This window comes from Cataglyphis hispanica, chromosome 23 (genome assembly GCF_021464435.1).
Source record: "Cataglyphis hispanica isolate Lineage 1 chromosome 23, ULB_Chis1_1.0, whole genome shotgun sequence".
Lineage (NCBI taxonomy): Eukaryota > Metazoa > Arthropoda > Insecta > Hymenoptera > Formicidae > Cataglyphis > Cataglyphis hispanica.
The window spans coordinates 2,355,623-2,381,984 of NC_065976.1; the positions used below are offsets into that span (position 1 = coordinate 2,355,623).

The 26,362-nt window shown below is 30.9% G+C and overlaps 3 protein-coding genes across 10 annotated transcripts in view; 1 reads left to right on the forward strand and 2 right to left on the reverse strand.

Annotated features, from left to right (window-relative positions):
* Positions 1-1,315: 1,315 nt before the first annotated feature.
* LOC126857973 (MOB kinase activator-like 3) lies at positions 1,316-3,411 on the reverse strand. Of its 2 annotated transcripts, XM_050607924.1 has the most exons (6): positions 3,264-3,402; positions 2,953-3,171; positions 2,556-2,706; positions 2,102-2,329; positions 1,894-2,009; positions 1,316-1,811 (listed from the first exon to the last, which is right to left on the reverse strand). In XM_050607924.1, the coding sequence occupies exons 2-6, from the start codon at positions 2,995-2,997 to the stop codon at positions 1,647-1,649; spliced, it is 705 nt and encodes a 234-aa protein (XP_050463881.1). In that variant the 5' UTR covers positions 2,998-3,171; positions 3,264-3,402; the 3' UTR covers positions 1,316-1,646. The 2 variants fall into 2 exon arrangements, with proteins under 2 accessions (XP_050463881.1, XP_050463880.1); XM_050607923.1 differs by having other exon boundaries at positions 2,953-3,411.
* A 569-nt stretch (positions 3,412-3,980) lies between these two features.
* Positions 3,981-26,362, forward strand: part of LOC126857838 (lachesin-like) — a 250,168-nt gene continuing 227,786 nt past the window's right edge. For all 3 annotated transcript variants that reach the window (XM_050607649.1, XM_050607653.1, XM_050607648.1), the window contains exon 1: positions 3,981-4,130. In XM_050607649.1, coding sequence (XP_050463606.1) covers positions 4,039-4,130 — 92 coding nt within the window. In that variant the 5' untranslated portion in view covers positions 3,981-4,038. The remainder of the gene's footprint in view (positions 4,131-26,362) is intronic.
* The window catches only part of LOC126857833 (UDP-glucosyltransferase 2-like), a 64,071-nt gene continuing 42,643 nt past the window's right edge, over positions 4,935-26,362 (reverse strand). For 2 of the 5 annotated variants that reach the window (XM_050607635.1, XM_050607634.1), the window contains exons 4-11: positions 14,249-14,358; positions 12,951-13,021; positions 12,752-12,850; positions 12,324-12,463; positions 10,996-11,309; positions 8,546-8,765; positions 5,718-5,937; positions 4,936-5,362 (exon numbers count right to left, since the gene is read on the reverse strand). In XM_050607635.1, the coding sequence (XP_050463592.1) occupies positions 5,077-5,362; positions 5,718-5,937; positions 8,546-8,765; positions 10,996-11,309; positions 12,324-12,463; positions 12,752-12,850; positions 12,951-13,021; positions 14,249-14,308 (1,410 nt within the window). In that variant the 5' untranslated portion in view covers positions 14,309-14,358 and the 3' untranslated portion in view covers positions 4,936-5,076. Of the gene's footprint in view, positions 5,363-5,717; positions 5,938-8,545; positions 8,766-10,995; positions 11,310-12,323; positions 12,464-12,751; positions 12,851-12,950; positions 13,022-14,248; positions 14,662-26,362 lie in introns of those variants that run through there. The other 3 variants (XM_050607633.1, XM_050607637.1, XM_050607636.1) reach the window with 3 other exon arrangements.

Consider the following 26,362-nt stretch of genomic DNA (forward strand, 5'->3'; position numbering starts at 1 on the left):
CTATCAATTAATGTCAACAAATATCAAAATAAAGATAGAATAAAAAATATCATCATTAATATCACTATTAATAAAATAAACTAATGGGAAAATCTAAATAAGCCAAATAATCTAGAATGATGAAGTCTGAGAGATTACATATCTGTACTTTAGCATCAAATCCCAAAATTACAAAATGTTTACATTCATTTATTTATATAATGCATAATATAAAAGATACTTAATATTATCGTTATTAGCATAATAAGCTTTGGCATAAATGATCTTTCAGATCTGAGATAGATCACTATTAAATAGATTATAGAAAGATATATAATATATTTAGACTCCTCCTATTTCACAAATTAGTTTTATATATTAAAATTTTTTTCTTAAACATTGATTGATGTAAATTTATTATATAAGTAAATATGAAGAATATAAATAATATTTTAGATAAAATATAAACTTTACTATAGAAAGAAAAAGATTTTCTATATATATTTATGAAAATTTGGGATACAAATACTTGCTTGTCCCTACAATATTCTTTGGAGAATATTACATGCAAAATATTTAAATATTTAGTTTATTGTAATAAATAATAGCAAGTAAATGAATAATAGCAAGCTTAATTTTATTTTTATTATATAGGTTATATAGATCTAAATGTGAGGTTTATATTCAGCAGCTATTTCAAATACATTAATTAGTAAATACGCTATAACTTTTCTATCTTATCCTCAAAAATTTTAAATTTCTTGTAATTAATAAAAAGAAAATTGCATTATTATATGTAACAAAAAAGAACAAAAATGTATTAGTTTATGTGTGTGGGAGAAAGTTCAAATAAAATTCAAACAAAATTTATACAAGCAATATCATAAAAACAAGATAAATTAATCTTATCCTCTCCCCTTTAATATAAATAATTACCTTTTGAAATGCTATAATATCTAAGATTTAATTATCCATTAGTTATTTTGATGCAGGAAAAATACTAAACTAGAAGACTAGAAACATGGAAATTCGACATAACATTCTTTGAAAGTAAACATTTAAATCCTAACAAAGAAATATTTAAAATTTGTTTTTAAATTACAATATTTTGAAAATAGATATTAATATAAATATTAGATTTGATATTATTATATCAATTGTTGTAATTTTGAAAATAATTCCACAAAATATTCCACATGATAAGATTTGTAAAGTATTGCATTCCACAAAAAGATTTGTAAAGTTTTACATACTATTCTTTTAATATATAACTTTTATGTTATATAATATATATATAATTTTTGTATATTGCATAATTATTGTAATTATCTTTAATCTAAATTAATGGCAAAGATGAATAAAATGTGGCATACTATTAATAATATAATAATTATATGTATATCGATTTTGGACTATTCTCGAATTAACTCTTATTAATGTAAATCATTATTTATTCTAGTAAGACTCATAATGATTTAAAAATGCTAATAAAGAATATTTATAAAGTAAATTATTTTTATAAAAGTAGTGCATAATTCAAATAAAAATGTCAAGCTATATACTGTCTTCATGTAAAATAAACTTATATATATGTTTGGAGATTCTGCTATTTTACTGTAAATTGTATAATCAGTTTTGTTTTTGTTAAATGAATGAATATAAAATAACTATCTACTTTGATTATTTGATGGTGTGCTTTGAGTAGGAGAAGCACTATCCTTACACACTTTGGCAGTCATTTCAGCTAATGGTTCTAATTCTTTAGGATTAATTAAATCAAACTCTGTTACAAAATAATAGAAATGCTTGTAACATGTATTCACATGTGCTTCCTAAAATAATAGTAATAAATTCAGCCAGAGAAAATTATACATAATATAATAAAATATTAAAATTACTTTAAGAGATACTTACTGCTCCTATTGCTACAATGCGATCAAAATGATGAATATATACATGGACAAAAACTCTAAAGAGACGTGTTAAGATTTTTCTGCATAATGGTATAAATGTTTTAGGAAAGGGCACATCTGCAATAAAAAAAAAAAAACAAAAAACATTCTCTTATATATTCTGATAAGATTATTAAACAATGCTTTAAATATAAGACAAATATAACAACCTGTTGATACTGGAAAAACTGTTTCATTATTAATTTGAGCTTCAATCCAATCCATAAGAAGAGAAACATATTGCGGCGCTGGTAATGCTGTTGGCTTTTTATATTTTTCACCATCTGCCCACAAATATTCAAAACGTGCTCCACCACTCATTGTTGGACATGATGCTGAATCGCAATATTCAGATACAGTACCATATATAAGATTTATTCTATTAAAAAAGTCCACAACTAGAAAAAGAAAAAATAAATAATTATTGTCATTCTTTCAATATATAAGAAGTAGCAGTGAATAATTTAAGATATTTTCTTAAAATGAATATGATATGAGAATAAGCATTATACAATAATGCACAAATATATGTATATACATATATACCATCTCTATTTTCAATATAACTTATATATATAATAATAAGAAATCTTTAGATTATTATTATATAAATATTTAATATACCATGAACAGCAATCCAATCATTTAAATCTTCTCCAGGTGGTAATTTTACAACAGCTCTTAAATTGATACCAGAATTAAGGGAAGCTTGAGCTTGTTTATATAAAGAATAACGTAATGTTCCATGAGCAAATTTCTTTTTTGGTCTAAATGTCTGCAATTAAAATGTATATGAAAACCTCAATACGGGTTACATATATACGAATACATTTCTAATATTTATATAAGAACAAAAATTGATTCTTCCTGTGTTTTTAAAATATATTTTATAATACATATTATATATTGTAAACATAAAGAAATATTTTATAGAGACAACTGATATTTAGGTTATTACAAGTTGTATAAAATCAAGATTTTAGATTAACTTAATATTTAATCGTCTAATTATTATTTTTACCTTTCCTTTCTGGAAGAATTCTATAAAGCCACTTAACGTAGTCATTGTGAGTATAAAAATTGTATTATTTTCACTTATATTCCCATAAAAAAAATCCAAGGAACCGGCAGACACACGCACTTGGCACAATTATACACAGCTTCAAATTCTCATAACATCATATTTGTTTGCATTTTCAAAAAATATAAAAATAAAATTCTTCTTCGCAAACAATCCTATCTATCAGCACGTTGGCAAAAATAAAACAAGAGAATATTTATTAAAATTACTTATCCGAGATTATTCGTGCAATCAAAATTCCAATACATTACACTCTTGTTTTACTGAAGACAATAAATTTACAACAGCATGATTTGTATTACAAAATGTAATTAAAAATATAACAAATCATTTACAACTTTGATTTGCGTGCTTTCAGCGAATTCGGTTACCTGACTCCTGACTACACCTGACCACACATCCTACTCTGATGCATGTTAAAGATCGGTGTACAATGTTATCTCAACGTAAATGCAAATATAATATGTATAAGCATTTTAAATAAAATATCTAATATACATTCCATTAAATAATACGATAATATTAATATTAATCATTTAATCGGCTTAAGATGTTTTATATTATATTTTTATATTTAAATAACATCTTTTTAAATCGATGTGAAACAGCCTTTAATGTACATCAGTGCAGTAGTGCAGAGCAGATATGCAAGAAGACGTCACATTAGACGTTGCAAGTGCTTCTGGTCGTTCGATTAACCAATCAGAACAAATAAGACAAAAATCATTTTGCTCCGATTGGCTAATCAAACGATTGACCAATCAGGATAAAAGGCGCAAATATTTCTACGCTCCGATTGGTTAAAGGAGTATATCTAAAAATTCAAAACGGTTAAAACTTTAGTCGAAAACGCAGTGTGTCGTCGGTCGGATCCGTTACGCGTAATCGCCGTTGAAATTAATCGAATCGAAGTGATTTTTGGAGTTATTATAATCTTTTGTAGTCTTATTTACTTACAAAATATTAGGATATTGTAAGATTAGAAGAACGTGTTGCGTATAGTAGTGAATATTGTGTCGCGAGTGTATGAATCGTCGGGAGAAATCGCGCAGTTCGAGGGGATGGCTAATTCCGGATTTACTGGAGTTTGATGAGATTTGTCTGCAGTTTCCGATAGGGTATGTAAATAAATTAAAATGTTTTTTTATTTATATTGTGCTACAATATTAATTTAAGATTATTAAGATTATTAAGATTATTATCGTGCGATACTATCATATTTTTCACAAAGGGGTTGCAAAGTTATATTTTTGATATTATTAAGGTATATTTTTGATATTATTAATTGAAATTTTTAAACAAAAAAATGCTTGTAAATAATATTCAATAATAATATAGAAATAAATAAGAAAAAAATTAAAGTAAAATTAATAAGTTCAAAAGTCGAAAATCGAGAAATAATATGTCTTTTTTAAGGAAATCTAATTGAATGATTATTAAGATATTTTTTTAACGTTTATATGTAATACATGATCGAAAATCAAAATAAATCAAATAATTCGGTTTTATCTGTTATATACTTTGTATAATTTTGTATTTAGAAGTTCTGTTTTACCATCGTTCGTCGGTAACTATAATTATAGATAATTACAGATTTCTAATTTTCTGAATTATCGATTGTACATATCGATATTGGTAAATAACTTTATCGATATATAATTCAAAATATTAGCGAATGATAAAAAAATTAAAATTATAAAGAAATTAATATCTTTTTCTTATTACCGTCGATTTTTAATACATTTAATTTGGATATGTGAATACTTTTTCAATTATAATTATTATAATAAATATGAAAAAATTTTCACTAAGTATTTATATACAAGAAAATATACATAAATATGTTTAAGAAATATTTTGAAAGTCGTTTTAAATGATACATAAAAATATAATGTTAAATAAAAATCAGAGAAACATAATTTAATGCTAATAAAATGTTATATATATATATATATTCTCTTATAAGCGTTACATAAAAGTAATTATGTATTTAATGAAACATCAACTCTTATTGTCTGTATACAATCAATTTTTTCCATTAATTATTATCGTAAATTTATATTATTAATCAAGCTTTCGTTTCAAGACATTTGTCCATTTGCTTTTAATAAAAGTACCAAAATTTTTCATATTTAATATATAACCGATATATAATAAAAGAGCGAATCCCCCACTCAGATATAGGTATGGTGCATAATAATCTATCCATGACATATCACGTCCGTGATACCGTAAATGTCTCGAATTCGGAAATTTTAATACGTGCTCTACATTCCACACTGCTCTCTCCATTGGTTTTATTAATTCGTCTTTCACAATTGCCGACATTGTTTTAATATTATTCAGATACCTGTAATTAGAATTTTTACAAGATATAGCGTATTAATCATATATTTTTTTTTTTTTTAATCAGAATTTAAAAGCACATTGACATACTTTCAAAAATTATAACTAATATTAAAATATTATCATTTAATTGTTACATATAATTGAAGAATTTGGAGATTATATAGTACTAGCTCGCGTAAAAAATAATTTGACAATCGTGCAGATTGTAAGAGTACTTAACTTTTTAGATACATATCTACCGTGTATGCATACGATTCAAGAATAGCGATTGAAATATGACAAAGTTCTATAGGGATTAATTTTTGAAGGATTACATTGTCGAAGCGATTCTGAGTTAGAACCATGTTCATACTCACGTTTTATTTTCGACGACCTCTCGGAGCGTTTGTATGATAGAGCTCTCGGTCATGGTGTCGATGTCCAGTGTCAGTCCGATACCGGCGTCTAGGATTTTACGTGCGTTGAAAAGTTGATCCCCGAAAAAGGGAATTGCAACTACCGGTACGGAATAGTGTACTGCCTCTTGCAACGACTGCAATCCGCCCTGCATCACGTATGCCATCACCCTGGGATGCGCTGCATATATGTATATATAATGTAAAAGCGGCGTAAGTACATAAAGTATCGTAAAATGATCCTTCACGGATTATTTGCCGCCGAGCATTTACGAGCGGTGGGATGAATTGCGTGAGGGACAGTATATACAAAAAACGTGCGACGAAAAAAAAAAGGCGGGAAAAGAGAAAAAGAGCGACGAGTGAGGTGAAACAAAGTTCCAGCAGCGGTTAATCACGAGCTACCACGAGAGAGATAAACGTGAGATTTCATAAAAATGTCCGTGTTGTCGTATTTATTTTTTTTTCGCGTCGCTCTTTACGGCCGATTGATCGCATTCGAGTATTAACGTGCGCGGGAAATTTCCGACGAATTCTGTCCGATGTACACTTTTTTACGAATGCCGGAGCGAGATTTTTTTTTTTTTTCGTTACACATAATATACTTTCCAATCAGAAAAACATATTTTACCTCTTACTGAGAATTTGTGTACAACAGATATATAATTATTCGCTCTATTCTATTTCAATAAAATCAACATTTTTTAAAAATAGGAACGGAGAGTTTTCTCTAACGTGTAATTAAGTCTCTATAAATTAAAAATAATAAAATTTTATCATTTATTTAAATTTAAGTAAACAAATCTTTTCAAAATTATATTAAAAATTTTTTTATGATATCAAAATATCGCAGCAGTCGATATATTTTATTTGAACGTGGACACATGTGTCAAAAGAGTAAAAGTCTAAAATTCTTTCTGATATTTTTTTAATAATTGCGTCTCATTTGTTTCATTTACCAATATTGTCAACATTACATTCTTTATATAGGCTATCATTGTCTATCAATGTGTATAAAATTTTGTGCACGCTTGTGCATTTGCATCGAGCCCGTTGCGTTACTGCCAACAGGAGTTGTTTGTCAGAATTTCCCGCGAGAATTTCACCGCTGCATGCGTCATGAGTTATCGTTCCGAGCTTGTGGCCGTATTTTCCTTGGTCGCGACGGTGTTGCTGGCAATTTTTCTTTTTTTTTTTTTTGTTTGTTTCAATACTTACATTTAAGCGACTTTCACAAAAATAGTGGGTTTCGTTCTTCCAAAGGCGCGAAAAGGAATTCTGATATCGACATGTGCATCAGCTTTTCTTATATATTCCACGTTATTTTTCTCTTTGATGTGTCGTGAGAAAGAAAGGCAAACGTTGGTCGAATTCAAACGGTCGAGTAACGTGATCTCGATCCCGATCGAGAGAAAGAAAGAGAGACGGTTTTGATGATCATTTCGATCGTCGCGACTTTGTTCGCTTGAAATCCAGTCGTGCAATTTTCCGATCTAACTAAAAGAAAATTATTCTGTCCTTCGCGTCAAACCGAAAATACCGCGGCTATAATCATGTAATTAAGTTCGAATCGTTTAAAGACTCGAGACTATAAAGAGAATTATGTCTAAAAAATATTGCGTCTAGTCGAGAAAAATGTTTTTTTGTAAATCATATATGTAAAAGTGAAAAATGTGCAGCTTTATTGAACGTTTGTACGCGATGGTTAGTACGTCGTCGTCATTATTCCAGTCTTTGTCACTAAATTCTGCTTAACGAATCGCGAAGAATGGCAAATCCGGGCGATTGTAAATGTTAACGAAATAAGAGTGTAATCATTAACGGTCCAAGTATAAGTTTCCCAACTCGTTTACAGTATAATAGCAGAACGAGCAGTCGAGCACTTTGGCAATATACGAGGTTCTTACGAGATCGTTATCGAACAATTAAGTTGGAATTTTGCATTTCGCTCATGCTAGAAAAGTTCCGGTACATTCCACTAAAGTTAGTAAGGTGGTCTCAGTGATTACCGTTTGCGATTAACGACGATGGCTGAATTGATTAATGATATTTACTACTATATTGATCCGATAAACGTTAAAAATATTTTTGACAAAAGAATATAAAATAAAATTCACAATTCCTCTTTTTAATTTTAATAATATAAATGCTAATTAATTTAAATACTATAATTAATTAATTTTTAATTTTGTAATTTAATTTTTAAATTTTGTATGGACAAAACTTTTAAAATATAGAAATAATTAAAAATATAACAGATCACAATATAATACTTCAAGTTTACTTTGTCCAAAGTTAAAACGATATCTCTGATTATGATGATATTTAAATATACTTCATTTTGTATGTGTGTTGTCATTGTTAAATATCAAAAAGTTGCAATAACAGTTGTTATGTACTGTTGTATGTCGACATTTTTGAAATTTTTTGTAATAAAAAGATAGAGCGCTTCTCGAATTCGATGAAGCATTTATTATTAAAAATAGAAGTAAATAAATACGACAAGGATTATGATAACATATATACATATATGTACACAGAGAGAAAGAGAGAGAGAGAGGAGGGAAAGCGATACGATAAAGAATTGAAATAAGATTGTGCGAGGTAAATTCTGACTATCTATCCTTCTCGTAATTTTATTGATTTCTTATTTGCATGCACAAAGAAATTTCGAGATAAAATACTTCTCATCGAAACGCTTTGTGAATGCATATTTCGTGGCGGTTGATCCGCTTCTTTCGAAAAGAACGAGGTAAAGAGGTGGTCAGTTTAGCCTTAGGCAGACTTACCGAGGACCGCTTGCTGGGGCGCCCACTTCACAAATTTGACGTTGGTCGGATGAATGGCCATGTACCCGTCATGTTTCAATAGAACTCTTTGCTTGAGCGAACCCAGGGCGTTGCACAATGCGGTCAAAGGCCCGGCGGGTAGCTGGTGAGTTTGTAGATTCGAACCCAGAGAGAAATAAATAGCACCATCCCGTGCGTTGTCCAGAAATTCCCGGATTTCCTAGGATCATTATAAAAATTTCGATACATCTTACGTTAATAACAAGGGTAGATGAGGTAGATTTTTTAAAGAAATATGATAGATATGACGATAAATACAATAAATATAGGCTAATATTTAATATTTTACATAAATTTAGGCTAATAAAGTATAATATATCGTATATAACACGTATTAAAAAAAAAATGAAAATATTTTTTTTATACAGTTTCTGCTTGAATTGGAATTCTTAATAGTAACATGATTAATTTTTTATTGAGATTTTACGTTTACTTTTTTATTTAGAGAATCGTTAATTTCAACTATGAAAAAAAAAAAAAATCTCTAAGACAAAGATAAGATAGAAGTATCTAACATATATGGCACATAGCACGTTTTTTTTATTATTTAATAAACTATATCTACTCTATTATATATATAAAATATTTTATAAAATGAATATTTCATAAAATAAAATACATCTATTTGCAATTATACTTGGTATTTGCAAAATTGCGTTACCAACTGCTACGACGCTAGGACGTAAATGGAACCGATTGCGCTATTAATGTGACAGATATTACTGATAATACAACTTCCTTTGTTAATTGCGAAACCTGCGCTGGCTTTTCTGGCAAACATGGCAATAGTAATTTCATATATGCACAGTGTGTAGCCGAAGGCTTTGTCCTATTAATTATAACTGTTCATGGATTTCGATACATTTTGGTGTATCTGTATAAAGATGAGCACACATACATTGCCGCGGTCACGTTTCGCATCTCGACATTGTTCGGGAATCACGTGGTAACTGCATTATCTTATGTCTTCTCGCGCGTAATGATAATCTTTGATAGCTTTAATTGCATTGATGGTAAAAGACCGCTAAACGTTTAACAACTTATCTTCTATTAAAATATAACTTTTACAATTATTCTTTTTAATGTTCACAACTTTATCTCATTATATATTTCTCAATTACATTCAAGATAAAATTATTAATGTGTATTATGATTAACGTTTCAAATTTCAGTTTTAAATTAAATAAAATGCATTTTCAATGTGATTGAATAATTCGTTCATATATATATTTAGTCCATGAATCTCTTGGAATTAAATGGCTGTTTTAAACAAATATTTTCGACGATACGCTTCTATATTGATATCGGAAAACACAAACAAGTACTGTAATATTATATAGAAATGATTCCGCAGTTATTTTTTCTACGAGAAAAAGATTTTTTTAATGAAATATTCTTTTGATGATATTTTTCTTGCCAACTCTTGCGTGAATCGTTGGTAAACTTTCGCCAACTATTACTTGGTCACCTGTGAGAATAGTATATATATTCTCGGGAGAAATCATTCCCCCATACGATATATACATCTATTTCGTCTTCCCGAGATGTATTTAGAATTATGAGAAGCAACGATTCAATCGATGTAAAAGTACTAATTTTCAAATAAAAGATAAATTTTGCCAGAGTGTACTTAACTCTATAAATTATTCGGTTCTATTTTAATCTATTATTGTTCTATAAACTTGCGCAAATAAAAGTGACTTGAAAGTGAAAATAACGATACAAGAGATAATTGTTAACATATTAATTGTGTCTACAATTTTGCATTTAAAATATAAGGTATTTCAAACTACCTTTTAGTATCATTTTTTATGGCCAACTTGGAATCGTTTTTTTTTTCTTTTTTTTTTTTTTTCCAGTGAGAATGTTGATTTGCAATCGATTTTTTTTTTAGAATTCTTTTTTTTTTGTAAGAATGTCGAGAAAAGTCATCATCCAAGTTTTCAATTTTTTAAATTATATATCTTTAAAATATTAAACCTCAAATTAAATTTTTTTAAAGTAAACTTTACTTGACATTAACTGAAAAAAATGTAGTTTTGTTCATCTTCTAATTTCACAAAATTTAATTAACAAAAAAACTTCTCTTTTTCAAATGCTAAGAAAAAACTGTTAGAATTAACCATAAATTTGCTACTAAAGGGACATTTGATGGTTTTGGGACACCGACGTTGGAAGATGAGATTACATTGTATTGATATAAATGTAACTTCGTGTAACACAGTGTGTGTAATTAAATTTCGTTAGTCGTACTATCTTGGAAAATAATTTAGTAATTTAGTTCTTTATTACTTTTTTGTTATTGTATGATTCTCTAAATCTTTTTTCTGTTGTGATCTCATATTTGCGCGATATAAGAGATAGCTTTTTGTAATATGGTATATCTTTACCTCGGGCAGGGGTTCCAATTTTTCCGAAATTTGCAAACTATGAATTTCTATCACGTGTGGTAGTAATGGTTTCGGATAACCAAACACATGATTGTTACCCAAGATTACCAAACTGAAGTTTTTATCGATATCATAAACAGATACACCGGGTGCCCATTCGTTAGCGATGCTTTGAGCTCTTGGTAAGTGCCAGTATCGATAATATAATCTTGTCCACATTGTGTAAAGGATATTTTGTATACGCTCAACGAGTGTCATTTTATCCGTGAATGGATACGCCATATCTGGATTCAAGTTAGGATCGTCTGGATTTCCTGCAAACGCGTATAAGCATTAGTGGCATTTTTTTGTGAATAAAATTATATAGGATTTAAAAGCCGCATAGTACAATAAAATATTTCTGTTCCAATTAATATAAGTCATGCAAAAAATATAGAAGACATTAAATTCTATGTATTTGTACATAGAAAAAAATTATATTTTTATAATTATAAAAAAATTTTGTAAAAATTTCAAATATAATATCGAGTTTTTTGGACATCTAACGTACGCGTGATCTGTATATATATTATTAAAATAGAAATATTTAGTTTTGTACGACACGTTTTTTAAATTCGCGAAATTCGTTCTATGCTGCTTTCAAATTTGTTCATATTTCATACACTTTTTTTATTGCTTTTTTTCCGGATAAATAAAAATTATGATACAATAAGTATTCTCGCAAATCAAGAGAGAAAGAGAGAAGTTCGATATATTATATTCGGATATCTATTTTCTTAGAAACCCGATGATTCGGCCAAATCAATGAAAAATGTTTCTACTCCGATACGCGCGGAGTACGCTCTCTCAAAACTCGTTCGACTTTAATTGAAATATTTCAGTAACAGCTACGGCGATCCATTTCACGGTCTATTACGTTCATCCGGAGGAGTTCTTTCGGGTATCTTCAATTACGTCGAGGTAAAGAAATCGAACGGCGGCGAGCCATCGAATGGCGCGTCGCGTCGAGTCGTCCCTTGCCACCTTTTCTCCATCGTACTTCGGGTCGGACCGGTACAAGTTAAAGCACTACCGAGTAATCTATCCTTTTCCACGAAGATCTGGACCGCGATTGCTCGCACTTTCTGCTTTACCGACAATTTACGTCAATTTCCGTGCGCGGTAACGACGTTCGTCGACGTGCTATCCCACGGGAATGCGAGTACAGTAAAAAAAAAAAAATAAATAAATAATCGTGTCGTATGCCTGAGCTGAGCGACTTTTACAAACAACAAAATTTCTGGGCCGATAAAATGAGCCGACCTCCTCGGCTTGCACGGCATGCTTACCCACGGAATCCATTACGTAGGGCAAGTTGCCTACGCTTAAAAATCCCATCAGCACCGGGAAATTATAGTGCTTTACGAGGGCGTAATAACACTGGAACCATAATTGCTCTATAATGATGGCGTCGAATGTCTTATTGCTCCTGCAAGCAAACGCGAGCTAGATTTAGCGAAAAAAAAGTCGTAAGATTATTAAAGCCGTCGAGATTTTCGTCAGACGATAAAGACACTTTGATAATATATATATGGCGAAATTTTATGTAATTTTCAGCTAATGCTTTAATCTGTTTAGAACGTTCGTGAAAATTCCGAATATTTACGCATAGTTATAACTTAATATAAAAAGAGATTGCTACAGTTTACGAATATATAGTTTACAAATATATTTATAGTTAACGAATATATTTATAGCTAAATGATATCTGTATTACGCTATAAGCTTGTCGACGGCAAGACTGAATAACTGCTCCCTGCATAATTCGTTCGCTTCCCACATATTTTTATGAAGTAACGTATAGGCTCCCATATGTCTATTAAAGATAAAATTCAAAATTATTAATTTGCTAAATTTGAAAGAATATTGATTTACATAAATAAAAATATAATAAATAAAATATTATATTTGTATACCTTAATCCCGTGCAATCCTTCTTCCGATAGGAAAATGATAAGTCAACGTTCTCATAATTTGATGGAGGATTCTAGAGAATAAAAAAAAAAATTTTTTAAACAAAAAAGATATCCTATAAAAAATAACGTTAGTTTGAGAATATTTACATAAAATACTAGTGATGCATTTTTGTATTATCAATAATTTTGTTCGTATAAAAATAATATACGAATATAATAGGACCAAACAATGTTATTTTTAAACCGTACAAAAGACAAAATAATGAAAACATTTAAAAACGGAATCAGTATTTGTTGCGAATTCAGGGGAAAAAGCAATTCAGTACCGCGATAGTCTGTGTGCAAGGCAATTATGCTTTCGTTAGTTAGGTTTTATCCAGTTTACGTGAACAATTTAATCTCTAATTTTGCCGCGAAAGAAACAGGACCATCAAGCCGTGAGAAGACACATTCAGCAAAGAGAAATGTTAGTAGAAGTAAATTGAAGCTAAACGAAGTTTGCGTAACTTTGAACTCGAGTTTAGAAAGAGAGAGAAAGAGAGATAGAAAAGGGGAGGAGAGCGAGGAAAAGAGTACACGAGGCGGTAGATACGGGAAACGAGTGAGATGTCAGAGAAACGATCCGAGAGGACTTGAGAGAAGGATGTCAGTGTCAGAAAAAAAAGCGAGCAAAGAAAGCGTAATAGTGGGAAAAAAAGCGTGAAATAAAAGGAATAAAAAATATCTCTCGATCAATATTCTGTATTAATATTTTCCTATTATTGTAAATTAAAATTTATTTAAATAATGATTTATGCTCGAGAGCGAAAAAATGAATAAAACATTGTTTACAGATTTCGTCATGTTAGTTTTATTTTAGTTATGTTTAAACGGACCAGAGAAATGTCCCAAATGTTGTTAAAAATTAGAAAATAACCGTGAACTTTTTAAAAACGATGTAATATCTTGTTTTCGCAACAAATACATGCGGTATTATGCTTATTCTTGCAACGATAAATAAAAAGCGTTATATTGCAATAATCGGGAAAAGGGAAAAAGGAAGCTGATAAAGATTTCTTGTGAATTTTTCAAACGTAATAAATGTCGATATTTTTTTAAGTTGTGAATAATGTGTCAAAATTATAATGAAACATTTGAAAAATGAGACTATAGCGTTTACTATATTCGAGACATATTTTCTAAAACTTGATAATTTATATTTAAAGTTACGCGTATTTGTATAATGTGTATGTGTGTATAGATTGATAAACGACAAGCAAAACGTTAGCAAAAAATATGAGGAAAAAAGATCTACATACTTTTAAAGGAATTGTTGATGCTACGGTAACCTTGTGGCCTCGAGCCGCCAATGCTTTCATCAATGCTTGGAAGGGATGTTGGTGACTGTAACTTGCACTTGGACAAATACCTAGAATATTGTATCCGTAGGTGTATTGGTAGGTGTGGAATAGCAAAACTGATAGCAATACGAGCGTCACGATGTGCATCTTAGGCACCGAACACTTTCGTTCGTGGATGCGAAACGGCCGTTCAATCTTTCAAAGGAAGAATCGAGGGTACTGGTCTCTCGCAAGAATTTTTAAAAAGAACCCGAGCGACGGAAAAAAGACGAGGGCGATACGTATGAAAAATTCAATACATGTTCCACGATCAGTTTGCTTGGGGCGACGGTAAATAAATGAACGAGTTGTCCATTGGTCGGATGCTTCTCACTCAGCTTTACGAGAGAAATAATTCAGGCCTCGTGTGCGCGACGCGCGCGCAGACTCTTTTATATTTCGTCGAGAATACAAAGGCGGCATTCACGCATGAGCGATGCGTTTCGACGAATCCATTTACTTATCTTTTAATGAAAGTAGAAATTATCGAATGTATAATCACAACTTTATTATTAAAATTTAGTGTTGCCAGGAATTGATTGTGATATGTCGTTAGAAAATGATGCAGCAGAAAATAGAAATATATGAGATCTTATAGATACATGTGATGTTGTATCAATAATTGTCAAATTAATCAAACTTGATAATGGAATTTATAGATGCAATTTTAAAAATAAAGAATCTTATTTAATTATAGCACATAAACTTGATTGCACTATATAAATCTCAATTTTTTATTTGTTGTTGTATATGTGAGATATATTTTTAATTAAATTTAATACAATATATATATATATATTTAAATTTATCTTTACCTTAAAATTTCCGTAAGATTAATATGGATACGCATAACTATGTGCAAATTTATATTATATTAATGTTTCATATTTACATTTTTTTATCTCATATATAAAATATTCAAATATTACACGCAAGATAGAGAAGAGAAAAAATATAAACGTACAGAAAAATGGTTGGGTGGAGACAGATCATTCACTAACGCACCATTACTTTCGACATATGACTCGCCTTTTCTCTTCTCTCTTACAAGGAGAAGAAGTTCTAAGTTGAGCGTAAAGATAATGCTGTTGATGGAAACGAAAAAATATCAGTGTCCCAATTCTTAAAACGAGATTCTCGTCTCTAGAAAAAATTTTTTTTGCTCTTATAGAATTAACTAATTTATTTAATGTCATCATTGAATCTCTGACTTTTTTGCCATCATATAATCTCTAACAACTTTTTTTTGTTTAGACAAATCATGACAACCTTTTACTCTGTGACGTGTTGTACTTCGAATCGGTTATACTTATTTTTGGAAAAAGCTGAAAAAAATTTACAAAAAATTATATTTTTAATTATATTTGGAAACAAAATATTTGACATAATAATCGCGAAGAATATTCTTTTCAAGAACATAATCGAAAATTCTCTTTCTTTTCAACATGTTGCAATTTTATAGGATAAATAAAATCGCGATTGTTTGGCGCTTGTGTAATATTGTGGTGTGACATAAATTAAAAATTTCTGACACTGCACTATCGCGCGATCGGCAAAGAGAAATGTTCCAGACCGAAAACAAAAGATTTTTGCATGGCTGTCATAAATACGAGTTTAAGCATGGCGCATTACTTAGAGCTGTAATAACGCTGAGATACGAAAAGCCTCTCGTTAATTCGAGCCCGCGTGCGCGTCGCCTTGATGTAAAAGCCGAGAGCAGTGCATCATGGACGTTGTCTAGCGGAAAAGTCGCGAAAAGTTGCCTTTCAGACCAGGCCACGCTTTCTGCGCACGAGATTTACTAAGAATAATTATAAGCAGAGGCTTTTTGAAACTGTATACGACCATGCTTTCGTATTACATGTTGCGGATAATTATGGTTTTCACTCATATTCTGTTTTAATGTCTAAACCGTTCGTGTGCACTTAAGTAAAAGTGTATCGATCTTTACATAGCATAATTTTTTTTTAATAATAATATTGAAACTATTCTTGTAATTATTTTTTACAAAAAGAGACTTTAAACGTGACAGTCTTTGTCAAAAATATCTATTATTGGAATTGCATATTTTGATTACGTGCTATCATTTTCACCTTTGAAAATATCATTACAGAATTTATACATTTCTCGAGGTGATTTCTTGAATTTAATAGAGCTATGTTAAAAACTTTAAAGAGCTCTACTGACGCAGGTAGACGGCAAATTCAAATCACGTGTCAGAGTCAGATGCGTCTGATAAGGGTTAAAAGCACTTTTGATGGAATCACGGTTCATCTTGAAATTTCGATAGGACAGGAATGAGGAGGGTGATAGACTAGGAATTAAGTTCGGCAAATGGACCTGCAGAAAGATGAATACTTTTAAAGTTAAAGTATTAATGTGCAATATTGGAGCGATTATAAGTTTTCTATTACGTTTAATATAATTTTCTATTTGATTTAATTTTTTATTTTAATTTTTATTTTTTTTATCTTGTTTTTATATAAACAGTTTCTCTAATGATATTATTTTTACGATTAAGAAAGTATGCTTAAAAAAATAAATAGTCCTTTGAATAATTATAGCCGAAATAAACTGAGGTTTTTTTTTTTCTTTTAATCTGACATCAGTATGACAAAGTTAAAATTATATTTAAGTGAGATCTAGATTGGAATGGTAATTTGTCAAGTTACTCGCATTACTATATCGCGCGATGTTAAATATTACATATTGAACATTTTATCTCATTTAAAAATATAATCTTATATAAACGGACGCACGCTTCGACCGCAGATGCAAAAATATTAAAACGACATTTATGGAATACATGTATTCTGTATAATGTAATAATACGTTTCTCCATAAATTTCTTGATATGTAATATTATACAAGATATGAAAATACATATAATACGTTATGTCAACGTAAATAAAGTTATTCGTGTATCAATAATCAAATTCGATTGGTTCGATTATCACAATTTTCACGTGTTTACTATGTATTTACGTTATACAAGCCTCGTATAAGCGTTAATTCGCCTGTTGCGGCTGTCACGCGTGACAAGACGACAGGAGCCAAGCCTGGCTGGATCCGAATGGTCGATCGGGCAGACCAGGAGGATATCTAGGATATCTGTCATTTGCGGTTTAAATTACTCCATGAATAATACAATATGTTCTGGACTCTCCAGGAGCGCCGCGGGGTGCACGAGCAGCGAGACGGGGGAGATTACGAGATGAAGGGGGTGGTAGAGGGATGAAAGAGGAGACTGAGTACGCGCGCCGGGATAGGTCGTGCGCCTGCTTTTGTCAAGCCGCAACACGAGCCGCGGCTTTAATACAATACAATACTGTCGAGAGGGTGGAGATGAGAAGCAGTGAGTCGAAGAGAGAGAGAGAGAGAGTCGGAGAGAACAGCTTACACTCGCGGTTGTGAGTGTAAACGAGGGAGAAAGAGAGAGAGAGAGAGAGAGAGAGAGAGAGAGAGAGAGAGAGAGAGAGAGAATTCAGTACGACAGCAAAATGCTGTGTGTGTCAGTAAGTAACCGTCTAGATTTGTACGCCCCCTCACCATTCTGGAAAACCCAACAGACTGCCAGAGGACGTGTCAGATTCAGCAGCGTATGTTTTGCAAGAGCCTTACTACCCGTTTCTCCTCTCTTTTCTCACCACCCTTTCCTCCTTCTCTTTTTCTCTTTCTCTTTCTCTGTTTCTGCTGTTTTGTATCTCTTCCTCTTTCGTGTTCTGTTTTGCAGTTACAATAACAGGGACGCATCTTTGTGGAAATTGATGGAACTTAAGTTTCGAAGATGAAACTTAAGAACCACGGCTATTACGAGATCTTGCAGAGTATTTTAAGCAAAATCTTTTTCCATTTTTAAAACTATGTATTGCGTAAAATAAGAAGAGATGCATTTCTTTCTTTATTTAGTCATTCTTTGTTGAAGAAATTAGAAAATTAATTTCAAATATTGAAAAGTCCTCATTTGTATCACTGGAATTTGTAAATCTAGTTTAAAAATATTAATAAATTTTTCAAATTTATTATACACAAAATCGAGAAATTCATTTTTTTAGTACATGTCTGCTTGATTATGTTTCTGTCGTAAATTCTCAAGGATTATTAACTCAAGGATTATTCTCGAGTCTCGAAAACTCACTATACGTCCCTGTATAATTGTACACTTGCAAATCTGTCGCTATAATTCCCTCGCCTCCCGCACGAGCAATCCTTCTCGCGAATTCTGAGTTTTTGCGACGGCACTTATGCAAGCGGAATCTCGGGTATCTGCGGCTAATTTCGCGGATTCTAGCGAGTTTCCTGCACGGAAAGCCCCCCGCCATATGGCGCGTGGTTCACGAATCCTCGCCGCTTGCTAATGTTTTGTTCCGGATTGCAATCCTACGGCTGATTTTGTCATTACTGCACTCTGTATAGCGCGAAATAATGTCCCGAGTTTAATATATCTCTTTAAGGTCTTGGCAAACATTTCTTCTGCGCGCGATTAATCCATTTTTGAAACAGCTGATATGATGATTGTCATATTGCTTATAAATTTAATTATTAATGTTTCAATATTTTTTTCGAGAAGAAACATTCCAACTTGATTGAAAAATCTATAATTAAATTAATGATCTGATCCTCTTGAAATATGTATATGATTGAATATATACGCGCGCATTTACAATTTTTTTGAAATAAAATAGGAACATGTAAATTCTGTAATAAAAACTTTTCTAGAATTAATTAATTACAAAGTTAAAGCGTAGCTCTCGATTATATACGCATAAGTACATATTTTAGGTAAGGATTCTTTGTGAATTGCTAAATGAGTTTACGACACGGCTAATGAGATTACTTCTGGTCACCGAGCATTATAATCAAGACTCGAGAGCTTGTTGCATTTCTGAGTTGTGTCAAGAGTTATCCCACGTTCTGCGCGTGCGTTTCTTTCGCAAACTTAGCATATCGCTGAGTTAGAAAAAGATAAATATTTACGAGCTCTCCATTACGCGTTATGGAATTTTTATCTGCTCCGACATGTAATACGCCGTAAAGTACTTGGCGTTTACGGAATTTTCTGCGGTATATACTCTAAAGAAAAGTTGATTGTTTTAATATCTTGACTCTATATTTACTCTCATTACTTCACTCTCATTTCAGTTATCCATATTGGAAAGAGAGATTTTTCATTTCAAAATCTTGTTTTTTTTTTTTTTTGGTCAGAAATCATCTAAAGATTTGACACATGTTGAAAGTTATAGTATAGTAAATCAATAGAAAAATATAGTATATTTATATTTTAATAAAATTTTCTTGTAAATATTTAATATCTCTATTTAAATTTTGCAATTTTAATATTCTTGGAAAATCTGGAAATTATTCACGTAATTGAATGATGACAATACGAGAAATATTATATTATATGAAAATCGAGATATTCAGTTTTAATAATCTTCTTTTGATTTAAACTTGTAACAGCTTTACAATCGTCGCTCAAAGATTGCGATATAATACATTCCATCAGCAAGAGATAAATCTATCGCGAAAATGTATTTTGCGCGATCAGAGTTGCTTCTGTTGAACGCGAGTAACTATCGAGGTTCTATCGGAGAAATGTTTCGTGCACTTGATCCATTTACGGGATGAGCTTTCGGCGCAGGTGACAATAAGAAACCAATGGAGCATGTGAGACCGTACAGCTGTGTATACGCCTATGTGGACACCTAACTGGATTCTACACAGTTGAGACGATTTCGCGAGCAAAGATAGGACTCTCCGGGCAAACGATAACTGCACCTCAGAGACGTCGACAGAACCGAACTCTGTAATTCAGGATACGCTCTTGCATACGTCGTTTCAGATAGTTATTGTCACGGATGGAATAATATTTTTATTACTATAGGCCAGTCTTATATAAAGCGATGGTATTGGAAAAAGCAGACATTATTTTATTCGGTTTATTCGTTTCTTTATCACACCGCCGATTATATGTGTGTTTGTGTGTATTTGTTAAATAAGTTTAGATTTTAAAATTTTGAGCGAGGAATGTGTCATTTATGATCATCACATTTTTCTCGATTAGATTATTTTGTTCATTTATATGAAAATGCAAAAATGTTGCATCTTTTTAGTCATTCTATATAATTGTATTAATCAATTTGTGACAATAGTTTTTTAAGAAAGAGATAAAAATAATAATGGAGAAAATTTTAATTTGACGAGATAATTTGAGCAAAAAAGTATAAAATTTATATTAATGGTATAAATAATTTCTACGTTTTATTAAAAAAAAAAAAATTAATCATATTTAATTTTATTTATGAAACACGCGTGTATACTCGTTATTGCGTACAGCATGTTTTCTCTCTGTCTCTCTTTTTCTTGCAAAACGTATTGCTCCCTTTTTTAATCTTTTCCTACGCTCGGTGCATCCTCGTCTTCATGGCGGCGCACCTTTTCGAGAGCAACGTATTGTGCCTCACATTACAATATTGCGAAGTCGTCCAGCAATGGAAGGAGGACCCGAAAGGGGACAAAGTGGGCTGAAGAATATGAAAAGAGTAGGACTGAACAAATGCGGATGGGGAAAAGATAGAATGGAAAAAGAGAGACAAACGAAACGAACACGTAGAATGTCGGGTCGCGTATAGGATAAGTAATGAAACGGGACAGAGGGACAGAGGTTCTCTAATCCTACCGGATATAAGATGAGATCGTTTGAAGGGAGAAGGGAGGCAGGGAGAGAGAGAGAGAGAATGGTGAACCGTAAACCGGCGCGGAACTGAAGAAAATCCGGGATCGTTACATTGAGTATCGCCATCGTTTTTAGATTAGGTTCGGCCAAACGCCAGATTTTGTTCGCCGTGCGAGAAACAAGGCAGGAAATTTACGAATCTCTCCGCTCGTAATGTTGAAATTCTGATACAATCGCGAAAGATCGAGCGGCTCTGCAGAAAAGCGAACGCAACGCAGCGCTGCGCGGTTGCTGTGATTGGATATTTTTTTTTTATTAGCGAAAGAAAAAAGTAAATTATATATTATGACTTGAGTTATAAACTTCAGTTTTGTTTTAATTGAAAAATTAATTAATGTATCACAATTAATCATTAGATCTTTTCGATGAAACATTGTAAATTTCCGGTATTACAAAAACAATTAAACAGTTAATCTAGCGATTATTCTTGTAGAATATACCGATAATTACTTGTCTTTGCCGATTGTGTGAAAGCTTTAGAGGGCTCGTAAAATTTATGCAGCGCAAACTCTGAAATTAGAAATGCGTTATTCCGCCACGGAATCAACGGTAAAGGGCAATCCGCAAATCTGGGGGAGAAGAAGGGGGCCGTGAAATTTTGTGGTGCCGGCGTTGAGTCAACTTAATTAAACTCCATAATCCATTTCTATAACGTCTTAATTCCAATTCTGAACGAAGTTTGCGGAAGAAACTTGCAGACGCATTCGCATGTCGTTTTCCGCATTGAAATTTACCGAACGAAAACTGGAGGATTACGCCAAGTACTTTTGAGAAATGGAAAAGGAAACGTTGTTTCTTTGCGATAACGAAGCTTGCCGCGATCGAGTCTCTTGACTATGCTATTTAAATTAGAGACTTGGGGGCAAAAACCAATCAAGAGATCGTTTTATCGAATGTTAAGAAAACCGTCAAAGCTATTCAAAACATTTGGAAATTTTATCAAATAGTTATTTTTTTGCATCATTTAATTATATATTTATACAGAATGTTCTAATTTTATGGAAATAGAAAAAATGTAAAATTTGTTTCTCATCTCATTTTTTCTTGAGGATTCTAAATAGCGCTTTAAGAGTATTGAAAATTATGCTTCAAATAGCGATTTTGTGAATGAAATAAAAAAGTTATTATATTTTTTTTTTCTCTTAATGAAATTGACATCTCTCATATGTATACGTCTAATATATGTATGTACCTTTAGCTGTCTATTTTTTTTCATATTTATTTATCGAAATTTTGTTCAAAATATTTGCCATTATGTGAAAGCTTTAAAGGGCCCCAAAGCAGGCTCTAATTAAAGGTCTTTAATTAAAGGACTAAAATTTTAGGAATCTCTGAAACTTGGATAAGAATTAGAACTATATCTAAATTCTGAAAATGGAGTGCTAACTTCATAAAAATCACTTTACTCTCGTCTAATTTCTTAGTATTTTAGTGTTTAAGTATACTGTTTATATAAATTCTCTTTTTTTTCTTTAATTGTTTTGTTCATCGATTGATGAGTTTCCTACATTAAGCAAGTGAATAAATTATAATTACGGAACTTAATTAACAAACACTAATTAGAATTGATATGCTAACAAATCGGACGTATAATACAATGTTACTATTATTTAGAGGAGAAAATCGGCAAAATTGGTGAATAACATTAATGCAATGAATAATATTACTTATGCAATGCATATATCACTTGCACGCTATATGTGTTAGAACTTTGGACATTATTATATTTTATTATATGTATTGTTAAATTTGCATTGCCAGTATAATTGGTTGAACAATCTAGTCCTATGTATGTCTATTATTTATTAAATTATTTAGTTATTATTTATTAAAAAGATAGATAATGTTATCAATTTTAATTTGCTCACTACTATTAAATGTTTTAAAGTTTCGAAGGTTAATAGCAAATTATTAGATTCATTTGTATGATAGAAAGATAAAGATTAGAAAAAAATATTTTTCCAGAATAGATGTAATTTTTAGTTTATTAAACAATGTACAATTGAATTAGCTGTTTTTTGAGACAGAAAGTATTTTATATATTTTTTTCCCGATCTTTAAAAGTTTCAAAGATGTTTTATCTAGATTTTACATAATATACTGTATATATATTTGATAAACACATAATTATACATTAATTTTTACAGAAAATATAAAATGCAAAGATATAAAAATTTTAACAAATATCAACGAAATTTTTGGCATAACAAAGTATGAAAGTAAAATAAACTATGGAAATAATTATAATTGTTTTTCAATATTGAAAGCAAACTTACATGAATTTTTTCTGCTTTTGTATATATATATATATATATATATATATATATATATATATATATATATATATATGTCGAATATTGCCGAAAGCAAAAATGTTAAAATATTGGGTGTTCTATTGTCAATTTGAAAGAAATATATAAATTACATTTAAACGATCAACAGCTATGAATCAGATCACAGCCAACGTTGTAATTACAATTGCACGAATATATGTCAATAATAACAATTTTATATGAATCTCTTCTGGTTATAACATATATATTTTTCTATCTAAAATATTTTTTTTTATTTGTTTCTCTGTCGAATATTTTCGATAAACTTCTATGTAACTGGATAATTGAAAGAACCATGATTGCATTTGTTGATCAAAAAAATCATGATATTGTGGATATTGTTTTCTCTTTGTCCGTCTCTTGTTTAACTGCTTCTCCCGGAGGCGAAAAGGTGAATCGAGTATTAACTGTTTGCCAATTTTTGGCGTGATTTAAGACCGTCGACCTGTTTGCTACTGGGAAATCAGAAAAGTTATCGTTAAAGCCATCGTGGTCGGGCTATACGGACTGTCGCAGTGTCGATAAACGTTCATAACATTATTGGAGCTGCATCGTGCTCGTTTCGATTCAACGCGGATCCTATAAATCGCGCGTGTGCGCGAGTACTTCGTATCGATCGATTCTCGATTGCAGACTCTCTTGTTGAAACTGCTTCGCGAATTCCCGCGCGCCACATCACACATTGTTATCCCCGAATATCGCTGAATTAGATAATAATGAGGATATTGTCATGTTGGATATTATTATATTTAAATTGATTTCTGCATTGCGCATGCGAAATATTGTAGAGTGATCGCAACCGCGTTCAGGATCTGCGGGAAAGACTTGATATTAAACTGATTAATTCTAATTTATGTATCAAATGAAATCGTGTCAATTCATTATTTCAAATCGTGCCAAGTGACATTTATTTATCTCGATTAATTCATTAAACTTTGTATTTCTCTGAAATTTTATGATAAATTAGACTTATCTGGAATCGGAAATTCCCGAATTTAGTAATTTAATTCGTAAAGCGTATTGCAGCTGATAAATCAACGTTAAGTATGTTAAAAATAAATAAAGTAGATAAGTAAATTATTAAAGAAAAATCATTAAACAAAAATCATTAATATATCGTAAATGATGCGAAATTAACAGTCGAGTAAAAGGTTGTATCGAATAAATTAAAGAAATTACATGTATATAGATTAAAATTATAATAAATATTTCAATTTCTTATTTTATAATTATATTTTCTTGTCATTTGCTGGATTTTAAATTTTTATAATAGTGCAACAATAAAGGCTAGGCTAAATTCACAAGGAATGTCTTCATAAAAACGATGCAAAATTTTACATTATAACATCATACCTAATGTGGTGCTTTGTTACTTAGTCCTGTTAATTTAGCTTCGAGAGTTCTTTAAAATATATCTTTTGTATTGAATTATATAAAATCATAAGGTATTAAGCGCAAATTAAATGGAGAACGATATTTCGTAGCAATATATCGAGAATGAATGTGTGCGACAGTTTTTGTATATGTCTTTATGCGATATCTCCGAGATCTATCAGACATTACGTTCTGACATCTAATACAGTCGCGAGGCGTCGACAACGAGAATGCGTGTGATGCATCGGACTGCAGTGTAGCTGAGGAAGGATTTCTTTGAACGTGCCTCGCATCGTCAAAGGGGCAAAAAAGAGGAAAAAATGGTGGTACTCGCTGCTCGAGCGCGCAATCTCACAGCGACGTTGCATCTGCTAAGAGCATCCGATGTCCTTAAAGGTTGGAAAGGTCCGAAGTAAAACGTAGCCGAGGATGAAAAGTGTCGGCTGATGTATAAGAGAAATGATATTCGTATATCGACGTGTATGTCTGCCAGACGCCGAGAGAGTTGAGATTCTGTTAGACAACACTATACATGCGTGCAATCGTCATTGACGATGAGTACATCAATTATTTCTGAGTGATATCTTGAGTATAGCATTGACTCATTAGCTGCAATATTCTTTACTATGCTTATGATACTTTCATGACATTTGACATTTTTAATTACTGTAATAAAATTTATATAAATATTTATAATATTAATATAAATAAATAAATATTAATATAAATAAATATAAATAATTGCACAATTATGCAATTTTATTTTAGTCTTTGAAAAATACAGAATTACACTGATTTTGTTTTGTTATTACGCAATTACTTCTGACGTAATTCAGAAAATGAATTACATAATGTAAATTTAATGAAAGGCATATGAAGAACATAACTATGATTCAATTAAATGTTGTAAACTATCATCCATCTATCAATCTTCAGTATAGACATCAGTTAAAATTTAAATTACCAGGAATGATTGATGCGAGAGAACATAGAAAATATAAATTTTAAAAATATATTTTGAAGTTTAAAAAATAAATGTTTATGGCAATGTATTTATATATTTAATGCAAAAAGTAACTAATGTGAATAATTCACTGCAATCACTCACGTATTTGAGATATTTTCTATTTTACTGAAAAAGTAAATAATATATAATCACGAGGCAATTATAGCTCAACAACATAAAAGCTATCCATTCAGAAAGGGTTTTCAAGATACGATTTATATAAACCTCTATTGCATACAAATACTTAATGGACTTTCATTAATACACAAACGTGCATTATAGAACATACAATATCCATATTGTATGTGTCGCTTGTCGATAATATCTCCCTATGATGCGTTACAAATAGCAAATATTTATTATTGTTCTCAATGAACCGTTTATTATGAAGAGTAACGCGCAAAGTGGCAACTTTGAAGCTCTTTATCATGTTGATAATCGATTAAATCGTAACGAGTGTTCTTTTTCGCCGACTCAAAAATGACAAAAGATTTTCTTCGCTCGACTGTCTCCTCGCCTCACGAGTCAGATCTATTCGTCTCACGTCGGTACTCAATAGCGAAAGCGCACATGGCCCGAGGTAA

Coding starts and splice junctions, on each gene's coding strand:
- LOC126857973 (XM_050607923.1), bottom strand. CDS start 2,997: ATGACTACGTTAAGTGGCTTTATAGAATTCTTCCAGAAAGGAAAG. Junction 2,707..2,952: donor AATTCTTCCAGAAAGGAAAG/GTAAAAATAATA, acceptor TTTTAATTGCAG/ACATTTAGACCAAAAAAGAA. Junction 2,010..2,101: donor AGTTTTTCCAGTATCAACAG/GTTGTTATATTT, acceptor TTTTTATTGCAG/ATGTGCCCTTTCCTAAAACA.